Source organism: Hibiscus syriacus, unplaced genomic scaffold, assembly GCF_006381635.1.
Source record: "Hibiscus syriacus cultivar Baekdansim isolate YM2019G1 unplaced genomic scaffold, ASM638163v2 tig00110783_pilon, whole genome shotgun sequence".
Lineage (NCBI taxonomy): Eukaryota > Viridiplantae > Streptophyta > Magnoliopsida > Malvales > Malvaceae > Hibiscus > Hibiscus syriacus.
The window spans coordinates 2,084,455-2,107,757 of record NW_024062861.1 but is presented as its reverse complement, the minus strand read 5'-3'; the positions used below and the strand labels follow the sequence as shown (position 1 = coordinate 2,107,757).

The following is a 23,303-nucleotide window of genomic DNA, read 5'->3' as shown; positions in this document are numbered from 1 at the left end:
TAAAATGCCCAACAATAACAAAACCGGTAAAAAAATAACAAAACCGCTAGCGTTTTACATTTTTTGTTAAAATAATGATGTTTTCGGTAATTTTTACTTGTTTTGTTATTGTTGTATACTAGTTACATTGTAAATTTACCTATTACATTATAATTATAACATATGTGTTGATACTTTTAGAAAATGTATCGACACATATGTTTAACTATTATCTCATTATAATATAATTAATGATATATTATTCTTATTATAAAAAATAAAATAAAAATATAATTTATAATAATTTTATTTTAATAAAATATAATAATCATAATTTTTTATTTATAAAATTATAGATATAATATTTTAATAATAATATTGACATAAATAATATTAAATAAATTATTCTAATATTTTAAAAATAAAAATATTATTTTGTTAATAAATAATATTGTTTTATTGTATTTGATGTTTATAGGCACTATTACTGCTTTTCTTTTCAATTTCAAAAGTATCGATACTTGTTTAAATGAAATCGATACTTTTAACATATCTAGTAGGTAGTTTAATGTAATACCTAGCGCCTATTTTTTTTACCGTTTACATTATTATACTTGATAATGTTTCTAGTAAATAATCGGTTATGTTATCATTGGTAATATTTTAGGCGTTTACCTAATATATTGTAATAAAAAATTAAATAATTAACCTATTTTATTATATAAGCGCTACCTATTACGTTATATAAGGGTTACCTAATATGTTATTGTGCTTGATAATGTTTTCAGTAATTAACCTATTTTATTATATAAGCGCTACCTATTACATTATATAAGCGCTACTTAATATGTTATTGTGTTTGATAATGTTTTCAGTAATTAACCTATTTTATTATATAAGCGCTACTTATTACATTATATAAGTGTTACCTATTACATTATATAAGCGATACCTATTACATTATATAAGCGGTACCTAATATGTTATTGTGCTTGATAATGTTTCCAGTAATTAACCTATTTTATTATATAAGTGCTACCTATTACATTATATAAGCGCTACCTATTACATTATATAAGCGCTACTTATTACATTATATAAGCGCTACCTATTACATCATATTTTTACCTTTTATATTGTAAAGTATCGATCCTTTTTATAAAAAGGATCGATACTTTCAACATATCAGGTAACATTATGATAAAACCGGTAAAATTTACTTGATATGTTGAAAGTATATATACTTTTTATAAAAATGTATCGATACTTTGTTGAAAGTTATGTAATCTATGTTTCAAAATTTTTTAATAGTGCTTCTTGTTTTCCACCTACAATATTAATTTAATAATTTCATTTACACAAAAAATTATTTGATTGTTTTGATATTTTATAAAATATTATCTAGAATTTAAATTTAATAATTTTAACATAAGATAATAATAAATATGTAATATCTATGTTTATTATTTTTAATTTAATAATAATATATACCGTAACATAAAAGTAAACCATTAGACGTGTATAATTACTAAATTAATATATTAAAACTCACTAAAAAACCCTTAAATTAATATTTTTTACAGTGAAATAAGTATGGACACTTATATATATGTATCGATACTTACCGATAATTAAAGTTTACCGGTTACTAAATTTTTTAATAGTTTTTCATGTTTTCTACCTAAAACATTATTAGTCTGTCAACATAATATGTAGCGCTAAACCGAATTTATTAAATATCTTTTAATATATCCGGTAATACCGTATATTAACCGTATATTAATCGTATTTCCTGAGACAATCTCCCTATGCAGCTATATATAGTACATTGCCGAAGTGATGTTTTATTTTTGGGTAAACTAAACATTTAGCATTTAAATTTTTACTTTTGTTCTATTTTAGTACCTAAATTTTATTTTTTTTCAAAATTATATCTAACGTTTAGTTTATGTTTCAATTTGATACTCCATTGTTAAAAAATTAACAAAACTGTTGACTTTCTATTTTTATTTTTTCAATAATGACATGATATTACCTTATGGTGACACATCGACACCACCGTTAAGTTTTTAAAGGAGTGATACAAAAATGAAACTTGAACTAAACGTTAGGTATGATTTTAAAATAAAATAATATTTAGGTAACGAAACGGAAAAAATAATAATTTAGGCATTGAACTTGTAGTTTTCCCTTAATATTTTTTTGTTGCAATCACCTGTAAATCACAATTCTTTTCTAAATTTTATGTTTGAAAGCGGAAGGTTCCTTCAAAGCTTAAAACAACCGTACATATCCTTCTTGTTTGTTTGCATATACTTGGTTTGATTGGAGTTGCTATAAGTTATTTTATTTTCTCTTTTAATATTCTAAGATAATAGGTGTTCAAAAAAATTTAATTATTGAAAACGCACTCTATTAAAAATTAAATTCCAATTTTAATATATTTCTGCTTTTTGCCCTTTTTCATATATATAATATGTTAATTTATTTTTAATTAAAATTAATAGGTTTCTTTTGAATCTCGTTGTGGATTCAACTTCTCCATAAATTTAAAACACGTGCATACATATTTAACAATGTTTACATGCCGGGTTAATCATGAAATGATTGATTTAAAGGAGAATACGACCGTATGTTGAAAATCTCAAAGGTCCAGAGCCTGTGATGAACCAATACCAATGGTGTTGTTTTCCTTAAGGGTTCAAGTTGTTGAGTATTCCCCAACTTTAGAATTTGGCCTCGGTTGGTGGAGGCGTCGGAATAAAAGCGCCACCGTGTGAAGGGGAAGGATTCGAGGGAATCTATTTTATAAATGAAATTTAAAGTTTAATGCATATTATATAAAGTGTTAATTACGTCATATATACTTAAACTACAACTTTCATTTTAAATTGATCCTTAAACTTTTTAATATCTCAATTTTATCCCCAAACTATGACTCTCATTCTATTAGTTCTTAAACTTTTGAAAATTCTAATTTCATGCCTAAACTATGGACCACTTTCTAAATTAGTCCCCAAACTTTTGAATATTCCAAAATCATCCAAATATGTAATTAGTTTCAACCATAATATAACCTGAATTTTGTTTTTTTCTCAAACATATAATGATATAACTTGGCCTAATGATTTTATTAACAAGAGATGTGATTAGTGCATACATATAGTTTGGGATGAAATTGAAATGTTCAAAAGTTTAAGGATTAATTTAGAATGATAGTCATGTTTAGGGATAAAAGTAGAATATTAAAAGTTTAGGGGCGAAATTAAAATAAGGGTCATACTTTTTTTTTAAAAAAAATTCTCAAAGTTTAGTGTGAATTTTTTTTTTTTGCCTTTCTGATTCCCCAAGGCTCTGTCCTGACTAATCTAGATTGACTTATGTTGCACACGTAGTTTTGGTGGGTGAGTCTCCCAGCGTTGCATATACATCGAGACCTTTTTAAGTGATACTAAGGTGCTTACCACTTGAACCAACTGTTGATGTGTAAAAAATATTTTAATATAGTTTAATGACTATTTAAGAATTTTATCCTATAAAATTAGTGGTGTATATCAATAAATGATATTCATTTTAGAATTTTCCAACCGAACATGTTAGATTTAGAGTACACTATACGTTTAGTACCTAAACTATTACTTCTGTTTCGTTTTGATATCAAAATTTTATATTTTTCAAAATCATACCTAACGTTTAGGTTATGTTTCGTTTTGGTACCTCATCGTTAAAAACTTAACAATGATATTGACGTATTACCATAAGGTAATACCACATAATCATTAAAAAATAAAAAAGTATCGCATCAGTTTACCCGTGCATTTATAAACTTTTAAAATATCACTAAAATAGTGATACTATATAAATTAAGATTTAATGGACATATTTAATTTTGTTTTAAAATGATTCTTTTCATCTTTATCTTCAGTTTCTACATTCACTATCAAATCAAGACAACATTGATAGCAACCCCAAGTGTTGTTCTTTACCATCTTTCCAACTGACTTTCTAAACCCTAAATGAAGCTTTATCCATCCCATTGCAATCAAATTCCTTCTCCATCGTACGATTCAATCATCGCCAAAAGTAAAATAATTGTTTTAAAATTTTCTATGTTGTTATCTTGTAATCGTCGTTATCGCTATTGTTATCACGACAAAAAGTGAGATAAAGATTTGAATTTGCCAAATTCCGATTTATCTTTTTTAAATTCGAGTCGAATAAATTTAGATCAAACTTATAAATAAAAAATCCGATGATAATCAAGACGGGAGACAAGTAAAATCTCTCCCAAATTATGGGGGCCAGAAAGTATATTATCTTTTGAACAAGACGTGATATACTACACATCTTTGATTACGACCTACGCAGATATACATAGTACATCACCGTTGTGATGCTTTTAATCACAAATTTCTCTCTTTCTTTTTTACTTTTGTGTTTGAAAGTGGAAGGTTCCTTCGAAGCTTAAAACAACCGTAAATATCCTTCTTGTTTGTTTGCAAATACATCATTTTTCAAATTCTCATATGATTATCATATCAACATGGACGAAGTTAGTGTGAGGTATTACTGTATCCTAATTGTTTATCATGTATAAGAATAAATACCTATTTACACCTTCAAATTTTGATTTGTTTTCATTTTTTATTGTAGTTTATACCTAGTTCCTTGAATCAGAATCCTTGTTCCGTCCTTGCATATGAATATATATATATGACTTGACTGAAGTTGCTATCTAAAATTCAAAGAAAATTCAGTTTACATTTTTAACAGATAACCCAGATTCAGAATTGTCACCAATTTGATCATGAATGATTTTTAACTGGAATTTCAACCAAGAAGCTTTTATTCCTTTGAACACGTAGATTAGATTTAAAAAGTTTGAGGGATACAAAATAGAAAAGTTTCGGTTTATCATGATATTTAGATTATTATCAAAATTTACAAAATGTTTCAGAATTTACCATACAAAGGTTATCCACTGATTGCATCAACTACAACATTTTATTTTTTTGGATGATAATCGATTATTAAGTCATATTCTTTTAAAAGTTAAATCCAACATCTTTTGTGGAGATTCATAATATAAATGGGGCTTTTATAATCAATGAATAGATGACACTTTTCATCATACAGAAACATCTCCAGTTTTTCAAACAAAACACAACTACAATAAGTTCAAGGTTGTGTGTTGGATAGTTTAATTTATGACATTTTAATTGAAGAGAGTCGTAAACTATGACTTTCCTTCTTGCATTAAGACACATCCTAATTTATGTCATAAATTTTTAATGTTGGATACCAAAATGAAACCTAAACTAAACGTTTGGTATGATTTAAAAAATAAATAAAGTGTCGGTATCAAAACATAACAAAAGTAATAGTTTAGGTACTAAATAAATAGTTTATCCTAATAATAATGATATTAATCTGTTTATTTTATTAAAAATAAATTCTAAAAAGTATTTTTCGAATTATATTTAGTAGTAACTCATGTCAAGGTGTCTAATTGGTCAAAACCTTCCTGCTTGAAGGGGTTTAACCTACCAATAGCCAAGATCTAAAGTGAATTGAATGAATTTATATTAATATATATTCACTCAAATAATGTTACGTGATTAAATTATTTTATTCGTAATTTCATAACCACATGTTTTGTGTAATAAATATTTGATATTTTTAGTATTATGATTTATGGAAAAATATAAATTGATGGTAGTTAAGAAATTGGCTTCTGTGCACCATAAATATGACCCATTGGCTTTTGCATGTCATAGTAATGATTTATACCTTACAAGAATGACATGATGCTATAATATAAGTATTAAGGATTTATATTTAATATATTATTAATATAATTATTATAAATAATTTCAGAAATATGATTGAATGGAATATATTTCAGTTCCAGATTGAAAATTGTAGATAAGAATAACTTATTTTTTCCAAAATCAATGCGTATCTAAATTCCTTAAATAATTGAATCCGACAACGTGCTTTATTTATGAAGTGGGCTCTTTTAATTGTTGTTCTGTCGCTTTCAATTTTTCCCTAACTCAATATATACATGTGTGTGTGAAAGAAGGGTTATGATCGACTTAATTATATATATATATATATATACACACACGCGAAAGAAGGGTTATGATCGACTTTCACAATATAAAATTCTTTTATTTTTGTATAGATTCAAGACAGTTATATGAGTGAAAATAGATAATTGAGATTAAATTATTTTTTACTGTTATTCTGATCAATCATCTATTTTCACCCATTCAACGGTCTTAAATTTGCATAAAATTAAAAGCTTTTTGCATCGTGTAATAGGATATACTATCCTGTGAAAAGGGTTATGATCCACTTACACAATGTAAAACTCTTTTAGTTTTACACAGATTTAAGACCGTTGGATGAGACGATTGAGATTAACTCTCTCTTTTTTTCTAGTGAATATATTATCGTTTTCTATTGTTAATCTCAACCATCTATTTTCACTCATTCAACAGTCTTAAATCCGTGTAAAACTAAAAGAGATTTACATTGTAAAATTAAAGAATTTTCACTCATTCAACGATCTTAAATATGTGTAAAACTAAAGAATTTTACATTGTGTAATATGATCTTATCTCGTGAAAACGGTTATGATCCACTTATACAATGTAAAATTCTTTTAGTTTTATACAGATTTAAGAATGTTGGATGAGTAAAAATAGATGAATAAAATTAGTTCTTTTTTTCAGTGAATATCTTCTTATTATATGCTGTTAATCTCGTTAATTTATTTTCACTAATCAAAAGGTATTAAATCTATGTAAAACTAAAAGAGTTTTATATTGTGAAATAGGATCATATCCCGTGAAAAGGGTTGTGATTCACTTCCACAATATAATTTTTTTAAAAATTTTACACAGAACATCGTTGGATGGGTGAAAACTATTATTATTAATCTATATATTTATGAATCGTCTAAATTGTTATTACAAGCATTTTTGCAAGGAGGTGTGATTTATTGAACTCACTTTGACTTGCAATTTAGGGATGCAAAGAGCTGAAGGACAAGTGATTGATTACAGTATTAGTCATAGGCATTTTCACTAAAAGATAAACAAATGATTATAGAATATTTTTTATTATCATTAATCATAGGTATGATTTATAGGTAGAAGATATTTGTCTCCGTTGTTGCCCAATATTAACTCAACTCACCAATCTTTTTGCAAAAACAATATACTATTTAATAATTTGAACTCTTTTTTCTTTATTCAAGTTAAAACGATTAGATATATAAATTACTATATTTTCTAATATTTTATACTAAATATTCAAATAAAATAATTATTGTTAAAAATAAAGCCATGTATATTATTATTCAGCTGAATCTACAATTTATAATACACTGTACAAGCAATAACACATGAACTGGAAAATAACTGCTTCTAACAAACTCCTAATAGCCTCTCAACTAACTTATAACAAACTAACAAATAATTTGCTATCTTAACACTTCCCCTCAAGTTGGTGGGTAGAAAACGTTTGAAACCCCCAACTTGGCTGTCAAATACTCGTGTTGTTGTGTTCCAAGTGCCTTTGTTAAGATGTCTGCAGGCTGCTCCCTTGAGGAAATGTGTTCAGTAGTGATAAACCCTTCTTGAATCTTGTCTCTAACAAAATGACAATCAATTTCAATGTGCTTCGTTCTTTCATGGAAGACTGGATTAGAGGCAATCTGCAATGCGGCTTTACTGTCACAAAACAACTTGGCTGGTTGATCCTGTTTTACTCCTAGTTCATTTAGCAATCCACTTAGCCAAACTAATTTTGCTGTAGTCATAGCCATACTTCTATACTCAGCTTCAGCTGAAGAACAAGCCACTGTGTTCTGCTTTTTTGACTTCCACAAAATCAGGGAATTACCAAGTTTAATACAATATCCTGTTACAGACTTCCTTGATATTGGGCAATTTGCCCAATCAAAATCACAAAAAGCAACAAGATCACATGTGCTTGAAGAGTCCAACAAAACTCCCTGGCCCGGATTCTTCTTAATATATCGAACAACTCTCAAGGCTATTTCCATATACTCCTTTCGAGGCTGATGTATGAACTGACTTAGATGCTGAGCCGAATAGGCTATGTCAGGCCTGGTGTGAGTTAAGTATATAAGCCTGCCTATGAGTCTTTGAAATTATGTCCTGTCTATCATACTTTCTTCATTCTGCTTCAAGCACTCTGTATCCAAAACAATATAAAGTTTATTATTTTATTCCAATGGCGTTAAAGCAGGCCTTGCTCCCCCTGTCCTACTATCTTTTATTAATTCTAGTGCGTATTTGCGTTGATTTAATACGATCCCCTTCTCTGACCTCAACACTTCAAGTTCAAGAAAGTATCTTAATTCACCCCAAGTCTTTCATTTTGAACTTAGAACTTAGTATACACTTGAGCTCCTCTATCATATCAGTATTACTTCCAGTGATTAGCAAATCGTCTACATAAACCACCACAATGACCAACTTGTCTGCTACTTGCCTTGTAAACAACGAGTAATCATGCTTGCTTTGTTGAAATCCTGATGATATAAGAGCTTCAGACAACTTCTTGTTCCATTATCTAGAAGCCTGCTTGAGTCCATATAGAGACTTTTGCAGCAGACAAACCATATGCTCCCCCTGGTTGGAAAAGCCCTCTGGCAACTGCATGTAGACTTCTTCAACCAAATCTCCTTGCAAAAAAGCATTATGAACATCCATTTCCCACAACGGCCAGTCAAAGATAGAAGCAAAAGCTAAAATCAGCCTTACAGTGGTGAGTTTAGCAATAGGAGAAAAAGTCTCCACATAGTCAACACCTTCCTTTTGATTGTACCCTTTGGCCACCAACCGAGCCTTGAATCTTTCCACCTCACCCGAAGCATGATACTTAATTTTATAGACCCACTTACAGCCAATGGGAACTTTACCAGTAGGCAAAGGTACCACAGTCCAAGTATTATTTGATTTCAATGCTTGAATCTCTTATCTCATGGCCTGCTGCCATTGCGGGCATTGACAAGCTTCATGATAAGTGGTGGGTTCATGGAGATGAGAGATAGAATCTAAAAAATGTTGAGTGGGCAAGGGCAAATGAGAGTAAGAAATATATTTAGAAATAGGGTAAGTAGTAGAGGATGAAGTGGATTGGCAAGTACAAACATAATCGTTTAACCAATTTGGAGGCTTAGAGACATGAGAGGAACGTCTAGAAACAACTGAATCCTGTGCTAAAGGAGGGATACTGGCCTGAGAAGAACTTGTGGAAACATCAGATGGACTACCAGATGCACCTATTGAGAAATCAGAAGGAAAAATTGAGGGAATAGGTGACATAGTATTAAATTCTTGGGAAGAATCAGGAATATTAGTTGGTAGTGAAGAATCAAGTATTAAAAATTCAGAATCAGGAATATGAGAATGTGAAGGAAAAAATGAGAAGATTCTGAAACAGGAAAATGAAAGGGAAAAATAAGTTCATGGAACACAACATCTCTACTCACAAGAAACTGTTTTGAGTGAAGATTAAAGAGAAGGTACCCCTTTTGAGTTGAAGAATAGCCCATGAAAACACAGGGAATAGCCTTAGAAGAAAACTTATCAAAATAGTTTAGTATGGTAGCATAACATAGACACCCAAAAACCCTTAGATGAGAAAGATCAGGAATTCTATGGTAAAGGGCTTCAAAAGGAGTTTTGAAACTTAAAACAGAAGAATGTAATCGGTTTATTATATAACAAGTTGTAGTAATACATTCTCCCCAAAACTTAATAGGAACTTTCAAGTGAAAACGAAGTGCCCTTGCAACTTCGAGAATATGCATGTGTTTGCGTTCAGCAACCCCATTTTGTTGGGGTATCTGAACGCAAGAGCTTTGACGAAGAATCCCAAGTGAACTAAAAAATTCAGAACATTGAGAATTAAAAAATTCAGTGCCATTATCACTACGAACGATTTGAACAATAGCTGAAAACTGAGTTTTTACAAAAGTGATGAATTTTTTAAGAGAGATAACATCGTCACTTTTCAATCTCAACAAGTGCACCCAAGTCATACGAGTAAAATCATCAATTATAGTTAAAAAATACCTATGACCACTATATATAGCAATTTGATAAGGACCCCATAAATCTATATGAATTAGACTAAAAGGAGTTAGAGAAGAAGTGAGGCTAACAGGGAATGGGAGTCTAGTTTGTTTTTCTAAAGGACAAATAGGACAATAGTGTAATAACTTGGAATCCAATTTAACAGAATGCAACACAGGTAGTTTATTCATGGTTGAAAGAGCAGCATGCCCCAAACGAAAATGCCAAAGACTTGTATTATTACCAGAAATAACAGTCATACATTCAGATACATGACTACAATCAAGCAATTTTGAATAACAAGACAAACTAGAGGAAACACTAAAAAACTGCACATTTGAAGAATGTGTAGGTGACAAACTAGTAGGTGAAGCTGATGATTAAAAAAAATAAAGCCCTCTAAACTCTTTACCAATCCCGTTCATCCTTCCACTTGAGAGATCTTGCAGAAGGAAAAAATCAGGATAAAAAACAACAGAACAGTGCAGATCACGGGTGAGCTTTGAAATGGAGAGTAAATTGTGAGTAAAATTTGTGATATATAACACATTAGACAGTTTTGTGTTTGAGTTTAGGAAACATGAACCAATATATTGAACTGAGACCGTTTTACCATTAGGCAATTGAACTGACCGGGAGGAACACAAGATAGGAGAATGTAAGCATTGCAAATCAGATAATATGTGATATGTAGCACCTGTATCTAAAATCCACGTTAGAGATTTACTGGAAGCAGGTAAACAATTATCACCAATACCTGCAAGATTCACAGCATAATCAACCGAAGCAGCAGAGGACAGAAGACTAACGATCTGGTTATACTGCTCCTGAGTAAAGGCAGGTGCCAAAAGAACCGATGAATGCATCTTATCAGAGGCACCAGCAGGGTCAGAGGCAGTAACAGGTTCAGAGAAAACTACGACAGCCTGGGCGTTCTTGCATTTAGAAAACTTGAAATCCGGTGGAAATCCTATAAGACGATAGTAACTATCTCGTTTGTGACCTTTGATCTTGCAATAGTCACAAACTCCTTGAAACCGACGACGATCAGGAGTCCCAGAGTTCTTAGAGTAAAACACTGATGAATCAAGACTGGAAGGTACAGCAGAGAGCTGAACTCGTTGAGACTCCTCTTGAGAAATCATGGAGTACGCCTGGTTCACCGAAGGAAGAGGCTGCATCAGTAGGACTTGGCTCCGAACCGAGGAACAAGTCTCATTTAAGCCCATCAAAAATTGAAGAAGTTGCTGCTGAGCAAGGTGCCTGGAGTATTGCTGCGAGCTGGCATACTCATACGATGGAATCGGCACAAGTGTAGCATATTCATCCCACAGTATCTTCGATCTAGTAAAGTAATTCGAAACAGTTAACTCACCTTGAGAGATGGTGGCTATTTCACGATGGAGGAAGAAAATTCTTGAACCATTAACTTTTTCAAAGCGCTCCTTCAAGTCGTTCCAAATGGAAGTCGCATTTGAGGAAAAAACTATGCCAGCCGAGAGCTCCCTACTCACGGCGTTGAGAATCCAAGACAATACAATGGCATTACACCTCTCCCACTGAGGATGTAAATCAGGATCATAAAGCTCCTTCTGGCAAGCACCATCAACGAAGCCGAGCTTGTTTTTCGCCAACAACGCGATGCGTATCGATCTGCTCCAGACGTTGTAGTTCTCCAATCCAACCAGTTGATGAGAGATTAGCGGTGTATCAGGAGTGTCTGACGGATGCAAGAAGAGAGGGTGATTGAAATCGATCGGAGACGTTTCGTTTATTGGAGGCATGGTAATGGAAATCGTTGAATGAAATCCCTAGAGAACTGATTTGGGGAAAGACGAGGGAGAAGAGAGCTGCTACGGAAACAATACCGAGCCATACTTACTTGGTTTAGAAATGGGCCAAGCATAGTAACCCAACAAGGAACGGCCTGTAAATTGATACCATGTTAAAAATAAAGCCATGTATATTATTATTCAGCTGAATCTACAATTTATAATACATTGTACAAGCAATAACACATGAACTGGAAAATAACTGCTTCTAACAAACTCCTAACAGCCTCTCAACTAACTTATAACAAACTAACAAATCATTTGCTATCTTAACAATTATTCAGACAAAGGCGTAATATTCCAACACACTCGATCTTATGCTTGTCAGAGCATCGAAGCTTATTATTCAGAATCTTTGGAGTTTTATCCAACTAGTATTTAGTTATCAATAGAAGCTCGTGACGCGAGGTCTGAGGGGAGTCGAAGGTTAATTCATCAATTTCATAAATCCTTTATCGTGTCGTTATATAAATTGTTATGTTAAAATAAGTTGATTATCACGTCAATATCATCAACTGTCACATTAATAATATAATATTCAATCATAATTTTCGTCAAAGATCACATTGATTATTTTTAATTTAAACAATATATAATTATTTTCCGAAGGTTAAAAGAGACTATTTCACCGTTAAAAAATATTATATACATATAAGTTAATGCAATGGGTCGCCGATACATGATATCACCCGTGACTGTAACTCTAAAAAAATAACATAAAGAATTTATTTTTGGTGATCGTTATTCCTTGATTTGTATACATATTTTTGAATTACAAAAATATGTGTGTTTTAATTAATCAAACTACCAATTTTCTTAGAATACATGCATAATTATTACTATCGTGAGGATGATTATTATAGGAGGAAGTGTTTCAAGCTTAGTCTATGCTTATCTACTTTGAAATAAGTAGTTTAAATTTAGGAAATTAATTATTATTGACTAGAACAAATAAAATAAATTGAGGAAGTTTAGAATATTCTTTTCAAGCCTTAATTTGATTTCATTTGCAAAATTCCTCATGCATCTCATGATTGTAATTGGTAGGGGACCAAATGAGTATTATCTTCTTCAAAGTATTCTTTTTGTAATTGGTAGGGGATCAAATGAGTATTATCTTCTTCAAAGTATTCTTTCTCTTTTTCTTATGAAATCATTAACTGTTCGTTACTCTTCATTCAAATTAAAAGAGATAATCGGCTGAAAGTTGTTGCAATCACAAAAATCATTGATATTTGAACCTCGAAGAACAGTGTTAGTCCTCACACGTGCCATTTGGAGCCTGGCTTGCAGTTAGGAACATTTTTCTCATGCTGCGATGCCATTTAAGAGAGCAGAGATCCAATGAATAGTATACGAGCAATTACACATTCATTCGCTTTAGGGTGGTGCGATTGATTAACGTCTCGATAAACTATTAAAATTCGAGTTTTATTAGTATATTAAACTTGAATCGTAACGTATATTAACCATTTCCTTTATCTTAATAATAAAAAGATTTAATTACATTATATATCCCCAAACTATGACCCTCATTTCAAATTGGTTATTAAACTTTAAATATTCCAAACCACCTCCCAACTAAGACTATCATTTTAAACCAGTCCTTAAAATTTGAACATTCCAATTCCACCCCTCAAACTATGATTCTCATTCTAAATTGGTTCCTAAACTTTTGAATCTTCCAAATTGAAATTGAAATGTTCAACAAGTTTAGGGACCAATTTAAGATGAAGATTATAGTTTGGGGATGAAAATGAAATATTTAAAAGTTTAAGGATTAATTTAAAATAATAGTCATAATTTAGGAACCAATTTAAAATGATGATAAAAATTTAAGTACATATAATATAATTAACTCTAATAAAAAAATAGATATTAAAATCTATGAGACATAACTATCTTATTAAATATAATATATATTTTAAAAAATATTAAAATTTCACCAATAATCGGTTGGTCTACTGGGATGATGCATTATATCCTTTAAGTAAGGCAAGTGGTTTGAATTATAGCGTTTGCGAATGGAGCAAATTAGGTTGAGAGTAAGGGTGTAAATGAACATAGTGTTTGGTGAATTATTTGTGAACCGTTCGTAAAAAGTTCATTTATTAAGCTAAATAAAAAAGTATGGAAAAATATGTCCATTTTAATAAATGAATGAACATGATCAAAGGTTTGATTGGTTTGTTTATGTTCACGAACGAGCTCGTTTATAAGCTTGTTTATTGGCTTGTTCGTTTATGTTTATGAACAAACTCATTTAATGACTCATTTATTTTTTACATTTTAAATATTGATGAATGTAGGGACTAAATTGAACAGATGGTAAGATTTAGAGTTTAAACTATGAAGCTTAAGGAGTTTAAGCACTAGTAGTGTAATTTTTCCATTTTTACCTTGCAAATTAATATTATCTCGAAGTCTAAACGAACATGTTCATGAACACTAAACAAACAAACAAACATGGATATATTCAAAAATAAATAAACGAACACGATATTAAAAAGGTAAACGAACACGAACTGAACATGAACACCTTTAAAAATAAGCAAACGAACATCAACACAACCTTATTCGTTAAAGTTCAGTTCATTTACACTCCTAGTTGAGAGGGATATCATCGCCTTTGCAATACTCGATCTAAATCAATCAATTAATAAATCGAAAACTAATCGTTATAAAAAAATAAAAAGATTTTAAAATTTAAATTTAAGACTTCAGTTAAATTAAAATAACTCATTAATAAATTATGTTAATAAGTGCTACAAACTCTATTGATGAGCAGAAAAACATTCTCTCCATGGAATATTATAAATGAGTTAAAAAGTAAAAACTGGCATACAAAAAGGTTTAAATTGTTGTAAGAAGAGAAATGGATTAGTATTATTGGGGGGATGGTGTAGTGTCCATTAATGAGGGTTTAATTGCACACAAACAAGGGTGTGGTGATGGTTCATCTGACTCACATTAGGTGTGGACCCAATGGCTGTAGACTGCAACCCCTAGCCCCACCACTTCTCACATTCTCATCACACACCACATCTACCCCTTTCATGTTCCGTGCTAGCTTTTGGCTTCTTCTCTACTTGGCAATACCATTAATTCTACTTATTATTCCATAAATAAATCAATTTATTCAAGCTTCTTTTTAATTTCATGTTATTCGAGTTACTCGAGTAGACTAGAATTTAAAATTCAAGTTTAGTTTGAATTTAATAACTTCAAGTCAATTGAGAATTTAGTTTAGTAATTTGATTCTTTTATGATTCAATCTCTGATTTCATTATTCATTTAATGTTTATTTTCAATTCATATTTTATCAAATTTGAACCATATGATCTTAAATCATTGTAAAATATCCATGTATTCCTCTTTTTTGATGACCTTAACTTTGCATAATTTTCTTATTCTTTTCAATTGTTCATTCATTTTAGGTTTTTTTTAATCAAATTTGAACTACATACTCTAATGCCACTATAGAACACATATGTAATTTCAATTTCTATATTTAACTACAAATTTACTCTCTTTTTTAATTTAGTCTATTATCTTTGTATTTTATTCAATTTGATCTATTTATTTATTTATTACAAATCTTTTCTTCTCATTAAATTTTTTGACTCCCATATAATACGTTATAAATATATTTTATAATTTTAGATTGTATTTGATTTATTAAATAACATTACAATATGAAAAAAATGAATATATATAATATGGTTAGAGAAATTCAATAAATTTATATTAATATGTATCAGAATATTATAAATATTTATAATTAAATTTAAATAAAAATTTTAACATCTCGATTTGATTTAATATTTTTAAATAAAATATAACTTGCTAATTTATTTTTTACACTCAATTCAACTCAAATATTTACACCTACTTATTATATCAGAATATATAAGATATTGACATTTTTTTTATATCTCTCATTTCTATTTTATTTTTGGATAAAATACACAAATGGTCCGCCGACTATATGATATTATTTTATTGAGTCATTCGACTATTAAAAGCTACAAATGATCCTCTGATTGTAGTATGTTGATTTGTTGAGTCACTCGATCATTAAAAGTTACAAAATATTCATTTAACTATTTATATATTCCAAACTCGTCATTTTCTATTAAAAAAACTGATAATAGTTTGTGATAATCGTTTGAGATGTACGTTAACATGCTAACTGATATATAATAAAATCTGATCTCAGAATTGTTTGAATTGTAAGTCATTTTATATTATGAAATCAGATGTTATCATATTTCGGTTAGCAGTTTAATATCCAACTCAGACGACTATCAATTTTCTAACAGAAAATGACAAGTTTAAAACATATGAATAGTCGGGTGACCATTTTATACCTTTTAATAGTTAAAGGACTAAACAAAATAACACCCTATAATTAATAAATTATTTTGTAAATTTTAATAGTAGAAATACTTAACAAATCAATAAATTTATATACATTACTTATTTTTTATTTTATGATTGAGGATTATGATTGTTTTTCTCATTATTAATACCTCCTAATCATATAATTCCATCGCTCCCCCCCCCCAAGTCCTTTCTTTCTTTCTTTCTCTGATCATTCTTCTTCTCCAATTCCTTTCTCTCCCATGGTTCCACTTTTCTCACCATGCCTTCTCAGTCCAACTTCTCCCTTTCAAGGTTTCACCCTCTTCTATTTTCTTTCAAAGTAATCACCGATTAATGTATAATGGTTTCATTGTATTATAACTCTGTTGTAACAGGTGGTTTGGACTTTGTCAGCAACGGAACACAATCCCAGATAATTCTAACCATGGCGGCGGCGGAGGTGGTGACATCAACGAAGAAAACCCAGTTCCCTACACTATAGAATGCTACGCTTGCACTCAAGTCGGTGTTCCAGTTTTCCACTCCACCAGCTGCGACCAAGCTCATCCGCCCGAATGGGAAGCCTCCGCCGGCTCCTCCCTCGTTCCCATTCAGGCTCGTACGAGGGCAGGTCAGAAGAAGGCTCAACAAGCCGCATCCGCCAATACCCGGCGACCTTATGGTCCGTTTGGACGGGTTCTTGATCCGAGAACGAAGCGGGTGCAGAACTGGAACCGGTTTTTTCTATTGGCTCGTGGAATGGCCTTAGCCATTGATCCTTTGTTCTTTTATGCTTTGTCGATAGGGAGAGGCGGTTCGCCGTGTCTATACATGGATGGAGGGCTGGCCGCCATAGTAACCGTCCTTCGCACGTGTGTGGACGCGGTGCATTTGTTCCATATCTGGCTTCAGTTCAGGCTGGCGTACGTGTCAAGGGAGTCGCTCGTCGTGGGTTGCGGTAAACTCGTGTGGGACGCGCGTGCCGTCGCCTCTCATTACCTTCGTTCCCTCAAAGGTTTCTGGTTTGATGCCTTTGTCATTCTGCCAGTTCCTCAGGTCACTTTTTAGTACTTTTTTTATTTTAATTTCTTTTATATGTATTTTCCAAATATAACACAAATGGTCATCGATAATAGGGTGTTGATCTATCAAATATTTGACTATTAAAAGTTATAAAATGGTTACACGACTATTTATATATTTTAAACTCGTCATTTTTTCTTTAAAAAATGACAATAGTCTGAGCTAGACTTTATTCTATTGACTGAAATATGTTAAAATATGATCTCAATATCTCAAACAACTATCATATCTCACTCAGCATGTTAAGGTCCAGTTCAGATGGTCGCTAATATTTTACAGAAAAATGACGAGTTTAGAACATATAAATATTAGTGTGACCATTTTATAACTTTTAATAGTCGATGAACTTAACAAAACAAAATCATATAAACAGATAATCATTTTGTAACTTTTAATAATCAGAATACTCAATAAAATGGTACCCTAAAATTGGGGTACCATTTGTATACTTTACCCTTATTTTTTATATTCTGAACAGGTAAATTTGAATTTTGGGCATAAAGAGAAACTTTTTGAATTTTTAAAAATTTGACTAAAATATTATAATTTTATTTTGTTTCCAAAAATCAAATAGAAATATATATTCTGATATTTATATTTAATTTTAAGGTTTAATTGTGGTAAAATTTTGTTTAGTTTAATTAAATACTTAAATTTAATTTTAAGGTTTAATTTAGTATTTAATTTTTTAGTTCATTAATTATTTGAATTTAATTTCATAATAGAAATTAATACTTACATTAAATATCTTATTTCAACTATGTGATTTTCCGTATCATTTGAATTAAAATGTATATTGGACAAAAGAATGTACGTACTAAAATGTATATTTACTCAACTCTCTAAAGTTTTTTGCCTGGGGCAGGAAAGAACCATAACTGTCAAAGACATGTGCAATATAATCATGCAAAAGATGGTTGAAATTTTGGATTTTTGCACCTCTGATTGAGTTAGGCTAAATTATTACTCTCTCTCTCTCTACCATAGGTGCCAAATTATCATAATTCATCCTATGTTTGAGTCATATTTTGTGTAATTAAATTAATAATTTCAAAAAAAATTTACAAGCATGGAACTTTAATAGTTAAGAAATTATTGCTATTTCTTGAGGTCTTTGATTTAAACATCACATATAGAAGTATATGAGCGTTTAATATCAAATATTTGATAGTCTTTAAACATATACTATCTACTATTCACCTCATATTAATAAAAAAAAAGAAATTACAATATATATATATATATATTAATTAGATTAAAGTCCAAAATATGAATAATGCAAAGTGGGTGCCACAAACCCCAGAAATAGATAATGTGTTTTGGTCTTTTTTGAATCTTACTTTTCAGTCTTTTTCTTTCTTGTGTTTGTTCTTCAACTCTCTCTCTCTAGTATGGAGTTTCCATAATGAACATAAAGCTAGTAGGCCTTTCTTTCCCCTATTGGACAATGAGATTGTTGACAATTACTTTGGTTGCTTCATAGAAACTGGATGTGGTGTTCATCTTGCATCGTTACAAACAATCTTGTTGGATATTTTGCCTACCTGTTTGCTTGTCTTTTGTTTTGTACTTACAAAACCCTCATTGCCTTTAATTTATGACCTACTCTTCATTTAAAACAATCTAATTATTGTGAAATAATTCCAGTGCTTGTACAACTTCAGTAGCATGATTTTTTGATGTTACGTGACACCAAACCTGTGTTCAAAAACGAATCAAAATGTGAAACTTTCGAATCAAAACGAATAATATCTTACATAATTACCGAGAATATTATGTGTTTTTTCTTCTGTTTTGAATATCTTGTATTGGAACATGTTATCAGTCAGCATTTTTTTTGCAGGCTGTATTTTGGTTAGTTGTACCAAAATTAATAAGGGAAGAGAAGATCAAGCTTATAATGACCATAATGTTGTTAATCTTCTTGTTCCAATTCCTCCCAAAGGTTTACCACAGCATTTGCTTAATGAGAAGGATGCAAAAGGTCACTGGTTACATCTTTGGCACCATTTGGTGGGGTTTTGGCCTTAACCTCATTGCCTACTTCATTGCCTCTCATGTAAGTCTTACCGATGAGCTGCATTCTCGCACAAGTTGTAACGACCAAGCTCTCGCATCGTCTTACGCATCGGGATTTGGTTGTTGCTCCCATGTGCCTTAGAACTCGGTCGTTACTCGTTACAACAAACATTTGCTCTTGTTCTTCTTTTTTCTATGTTGAATACTTGATATTGGAAATTGATGACTTTGAGCTGTGGTCCAGGTTGCTGGAGGGTGCTGGTATGTCCTTGCGATACAGAGGGTTGCCTCGTGTCTCAGGCAACAATGCGCAAGAAACACTCAGTGCAACCTCTCGTTGTCGTGCTCAGAGGAGGTGTGCTACCAGTTTTTATTTCCTGCTGAAACGGTCGGGAATTCTTGCGGTGGTAACTCAACCAAAGTTGTGCGGAAACCTTTATGTTTAGATGTTCATGGACCATTCAATTATGGGATTTATCAGTTGGCCCTCCCTGTTGTTTCTAGTAACTCTGTCGCTGTTAAGATCCTTTATCCCATATTTTGGGGATTAATGACTCTCAGGTAAATCACAACATGAAATTGTTAGCTTCGACTCTATCGCATTAGACGACGCGTACCTATACTCGATACTCACACCGTGCTTTCATTTGCAGCACCTTTGGGAATGATCTTGAGCCAACAAGTCACTGGTTAGAAGTGATGTTCAGTATCTTCATTGTGCTTGCTGGACTGATGCTCTTCACTCTACTGATTGGAAACATCCAGGTGAGAAATTTGATTTGTTCGGATTCGGATATTTTACAAAATCGGAACTAAACTGTTATCACCCTAGTGAGCATTAAGTTATTTTTACAGATTGTTGAATGTTGTTCAACTTTCCATAGCGAAGTTAACTGACAATTGGATCCTGCATTTATATTTATCAAGGTTTTCTTGCATGCTGTAATGGCCAAAAAAAGAAAAATGCAGCTAAGATGTCGAGATATGGAATGGTGGATGAAACGCCGGCAGTTACCATCACGTTTGAGACAACGAGTCCGTCACTTCGAACGTAAAAAATGGACAATATCGGGTGGAGAAGACGAAATGGAACTGATAAAAGACTTACCCGAAGGCCTCCGGAGAGACATTAAGCGCTATCTTTGCCTTGACCTTATCAAGAAGGTATCAACATAATTGAAACTTTAATATTGCATTGTAACTGGACCCTTAGATAAATCTTCGAGACATTGATTCGAGGGTTTTGTGCGACGAGTCTAATTCGGTTGCAATCTCATTCACTGCAGGTTCCTTTGTTTCAGAACTTGGATGATCTTATTCTCGATAACATCTGCGATCGAGTTAAGCCACTTGTATTCTCTAAAGACGAAAAGGTTCGATTATGAAGTTTAAACTAGAACCTACCATGTTGAACACGCTATTCTAAATTTGTTAAACTTGTAAACTATTCACATGAAACAGATAATCAGAGAAGGAGATCCAGTGCAGAGAATGGTGTTTATTGTTCACGGACGTATAAGACGTAACCAAAGCCTCAGCAAAGGCATGATCGCCACGAGTTTTATCGAGCCAGGAGGCTTCCTGGGTGATGAATTGTTGTCATGGTGTCTTCGCAGACCATTTATGGATCGTCTTCCTGCCTCGTCTGCAACATTCGTTTGCATAGAATCGATTGAAGCGTTTGGCCTCGAGGCAAACCATCTCAAATACATCACGGATCACTTCAGGTACAAGTTTGCCAATGAGAGGCTTAAGAGAACAGCTCGATACTATTCATCGAATTGGCGAACGTGGGCAGCCGTGAACATACAACTCGGTTGGCGGCGTTACAGAAGGAGGACTCGAGGTCTGATAGTTTCTGTTGCCGAAAATGGAAACAGCAGGGACCGCCGATTGCTACAATATGCTGCCATGTTTATGTCAATAAGGCCACATGATCATCTAGAATAAAAGAAAAGCCAATAGCCTTATGCAATTCTTTTGCTCATTATGTAATCCGTGTCATCTAATAAAGTTCTATGTTCCCCATGGAAACATTTGAACATTGTTCTTTACCAATTCTATATTTGATAAGTTGATTTCATCACATCTCCTCAAAGTATAATCTTCATTTTAAAGTCTCTAAACTTTTAAATGTTTTAATTTTATCCTTAAACCATGACTATCATTCTAAATTATTCCTTAAACTTTTGAATATTTCAATTTCATCCCCAAACTATGACCTTCATTCTAAATCAGTCCGCAAACTTTTTGAACATTCCAATTTTATCCCAAATTATATGTATATACTAACCGCATCCATTGTTAATAAAATCGATAGGTCAAGTTATATTATTATATGTTTGAAAAAAATTAGGTTAAACTATGGTTGAAACTAATTACATATTTGGATGAATTTGGGGATGAAATTGGAAGATTCAAAAGTTTGTGGACTAATTTAGAGAGAGGGTCATAGTTTAAGGATGAAATTAGATTGTTCAAAAGTTTAATGACTAATTTAAAATGAGAGTTATAGATGAAATTGAAATATTCAAAAGTTTAAAGACTTATTCAAAAGTTTAAAGACCGATTTAAAATAAAGGTCATAGGACATATGGTAGTATGATACAATTAACCCATTCTTGATCTACTTGAATCGAAACATTTTTTTTATAAATAGGAATAAATTTGATTGTATCAGCAAATGAATCACAAAAGGGAATAAAATTATTGAAAGACCACCGACATACCACAAATCATAATCCAACGATGTGAAAATACTATCCACAAACGCAAATCACGTATCCAAATTCAATCTGAAGGTCCATAGCAGAGAAAGTCATCTGTTATGGTTTAAGTCGATTAGAAGAGAAATAGAGAGAATTTTAGAAAGAATTAAGAGAGAAATAGCTAGTTCATTCATAACATCCCATTCAGATTGATTCTACAGCATTTTATTTAGTTACAGGGCTCCAATTGTCATTTAATAATGAGCCAACTGTCTGTACTATTAACAACCTATAACATACTAATATTCTTCTCTCCTTGCAGGTTGTTGGGCCACCAAGCTGGGCTGCTTCACTTTTCCCGTATGAAGACTTGGGCCGACCCACTTCTGCCAGCACCCTTATCAGGTAACTTCTCTTCATCAGGTAAACGCTTCAATTCTTTTTCTCCTCTTCCAATCCCTAAATTCCCTTTTTCAATTCCCTCTCGAGCCTCAATCCCTAACCCTAGATCGTTGTTTCCCCCAATTGTTTCCCCAATTTCTTCCTCTCTTCCCCGTTCATCTCCTCGTTCCTCTCCTCCAACTGTAACAATACCCGCCGCTAGAAAGGATCCTTGTCCCCAAGGATCAAATTCAGGAAATTGGCCTCGAAGAACCGTATAATCTTCCCATGTATCACTGGTTTCATCAAGGTTCTTCCAGCGCACTAGCCACTGTGTTACAGGTTTGTTTTGTCTATTTATGATTCTTCTTCCCATAATCTTATATGGCTCGATTTTAATCTGTCCGTCATCGTCCATGGCAGGGGGTTCCTTGAAGAGACAATTGAATCCCCGACGTGCTTCTTCAGGAGGCTCACGTGAAAGACATGATGTAATCTAGAAGAGTCTGGTAAGTCTAACTTATACGCAACTTCACTAATCTTCTCAATAACTTTATAAGGGCCGTAGAACTTAGCTGCTAACTTTAAATTCTTGCGCAGGGCCAACGAAGTCTGACGGTAAGGTTGCAATTTCAGGTAAACCGAATCTCCAACTGCAAATACTCTTTCTGTTCTTTTCTTGTCTGTTTGTTGTTTCATTCTATTACTTGCATGTTCAAGTTATAGCTTCACTAACTGTCTGATATCTTCTCTACTTCTCATTAAGTCATTAACAGACTGCACATTAGTTTCTACTTGCCAAACCATAGTAAGAGGCT

General features: G+C 31.9%; 1 protein-coding gene and 1 long non-coding RNA gene across 2 annotated transcripts; one reads left to right on the top strand and one right to left on the bottom strand.

Moving 5' to 3' along the window:
* Positions 1-489: 489 nt before the first annotated feature.
* Positions 490-19,702, bottom strand: LOC120140286. Its single transcript, XR_005517716.1, has 3 exons — positions 19,553-19,702; positions 16,115-16,117; positions 490-499 (listed from the first exon to the last, which is right to left on the bottom strand). It is a non-coding gene; the product is annotated as an uncharacterized LOC120140286 (long non-coding RNA).
* Positions 16,500-21,457, top strand: LOC120140285 (cyclic nucleotide-gated ion channel 2-like). Its single transcript, XM_039155286.1, has 8 exons — positions 16,500-16,606; positions 16,690-17,350; positions 19,221-19,436; positions 19,641-19,957; positions 20,050-20,161; positions 20,324-20,560; positions 20,683-20,769; positions 20,858-21,457. The coding sequence occupies exons 1-8, from the start codon at positions 16,575-16,577 to the stop codon at positions 21,344-21,346; spliced, it is 2,151 nt and encodes a 716-aa protein (XP_039011217.1). The 5' UTR covers positions 16,500-16,574; the 3' UTR covers positions 21,347-21,457.
* Positions 21,458-23,303: the final 1,846 nt, after the last annotated feature.

Excerpts from the sequence above, each read along its gene's own strand:
- LOC120140285 (XM_039155286.1), top strand. The coding sequence starts at position 16,575 with ATGCCTTCTCAGTCCAACTTCTCCCTTTCAAG. Across the intron at positions 16,607-16,689 it reads TCCAACTTCTCCCTTTCAAG|GTGGTTTGGACTTTGTCAGC; the intron begins GTTTCACCCTCT and ends CTGTTGTAACAG. Across the intron at positions 20,561-20,682 it reads GCCTTGACCTTATCAAGAAG|GTTCCTTTGTTTCAGAACTT; the intron begins GTATCAACATAA and ends CATTCACTGCAG.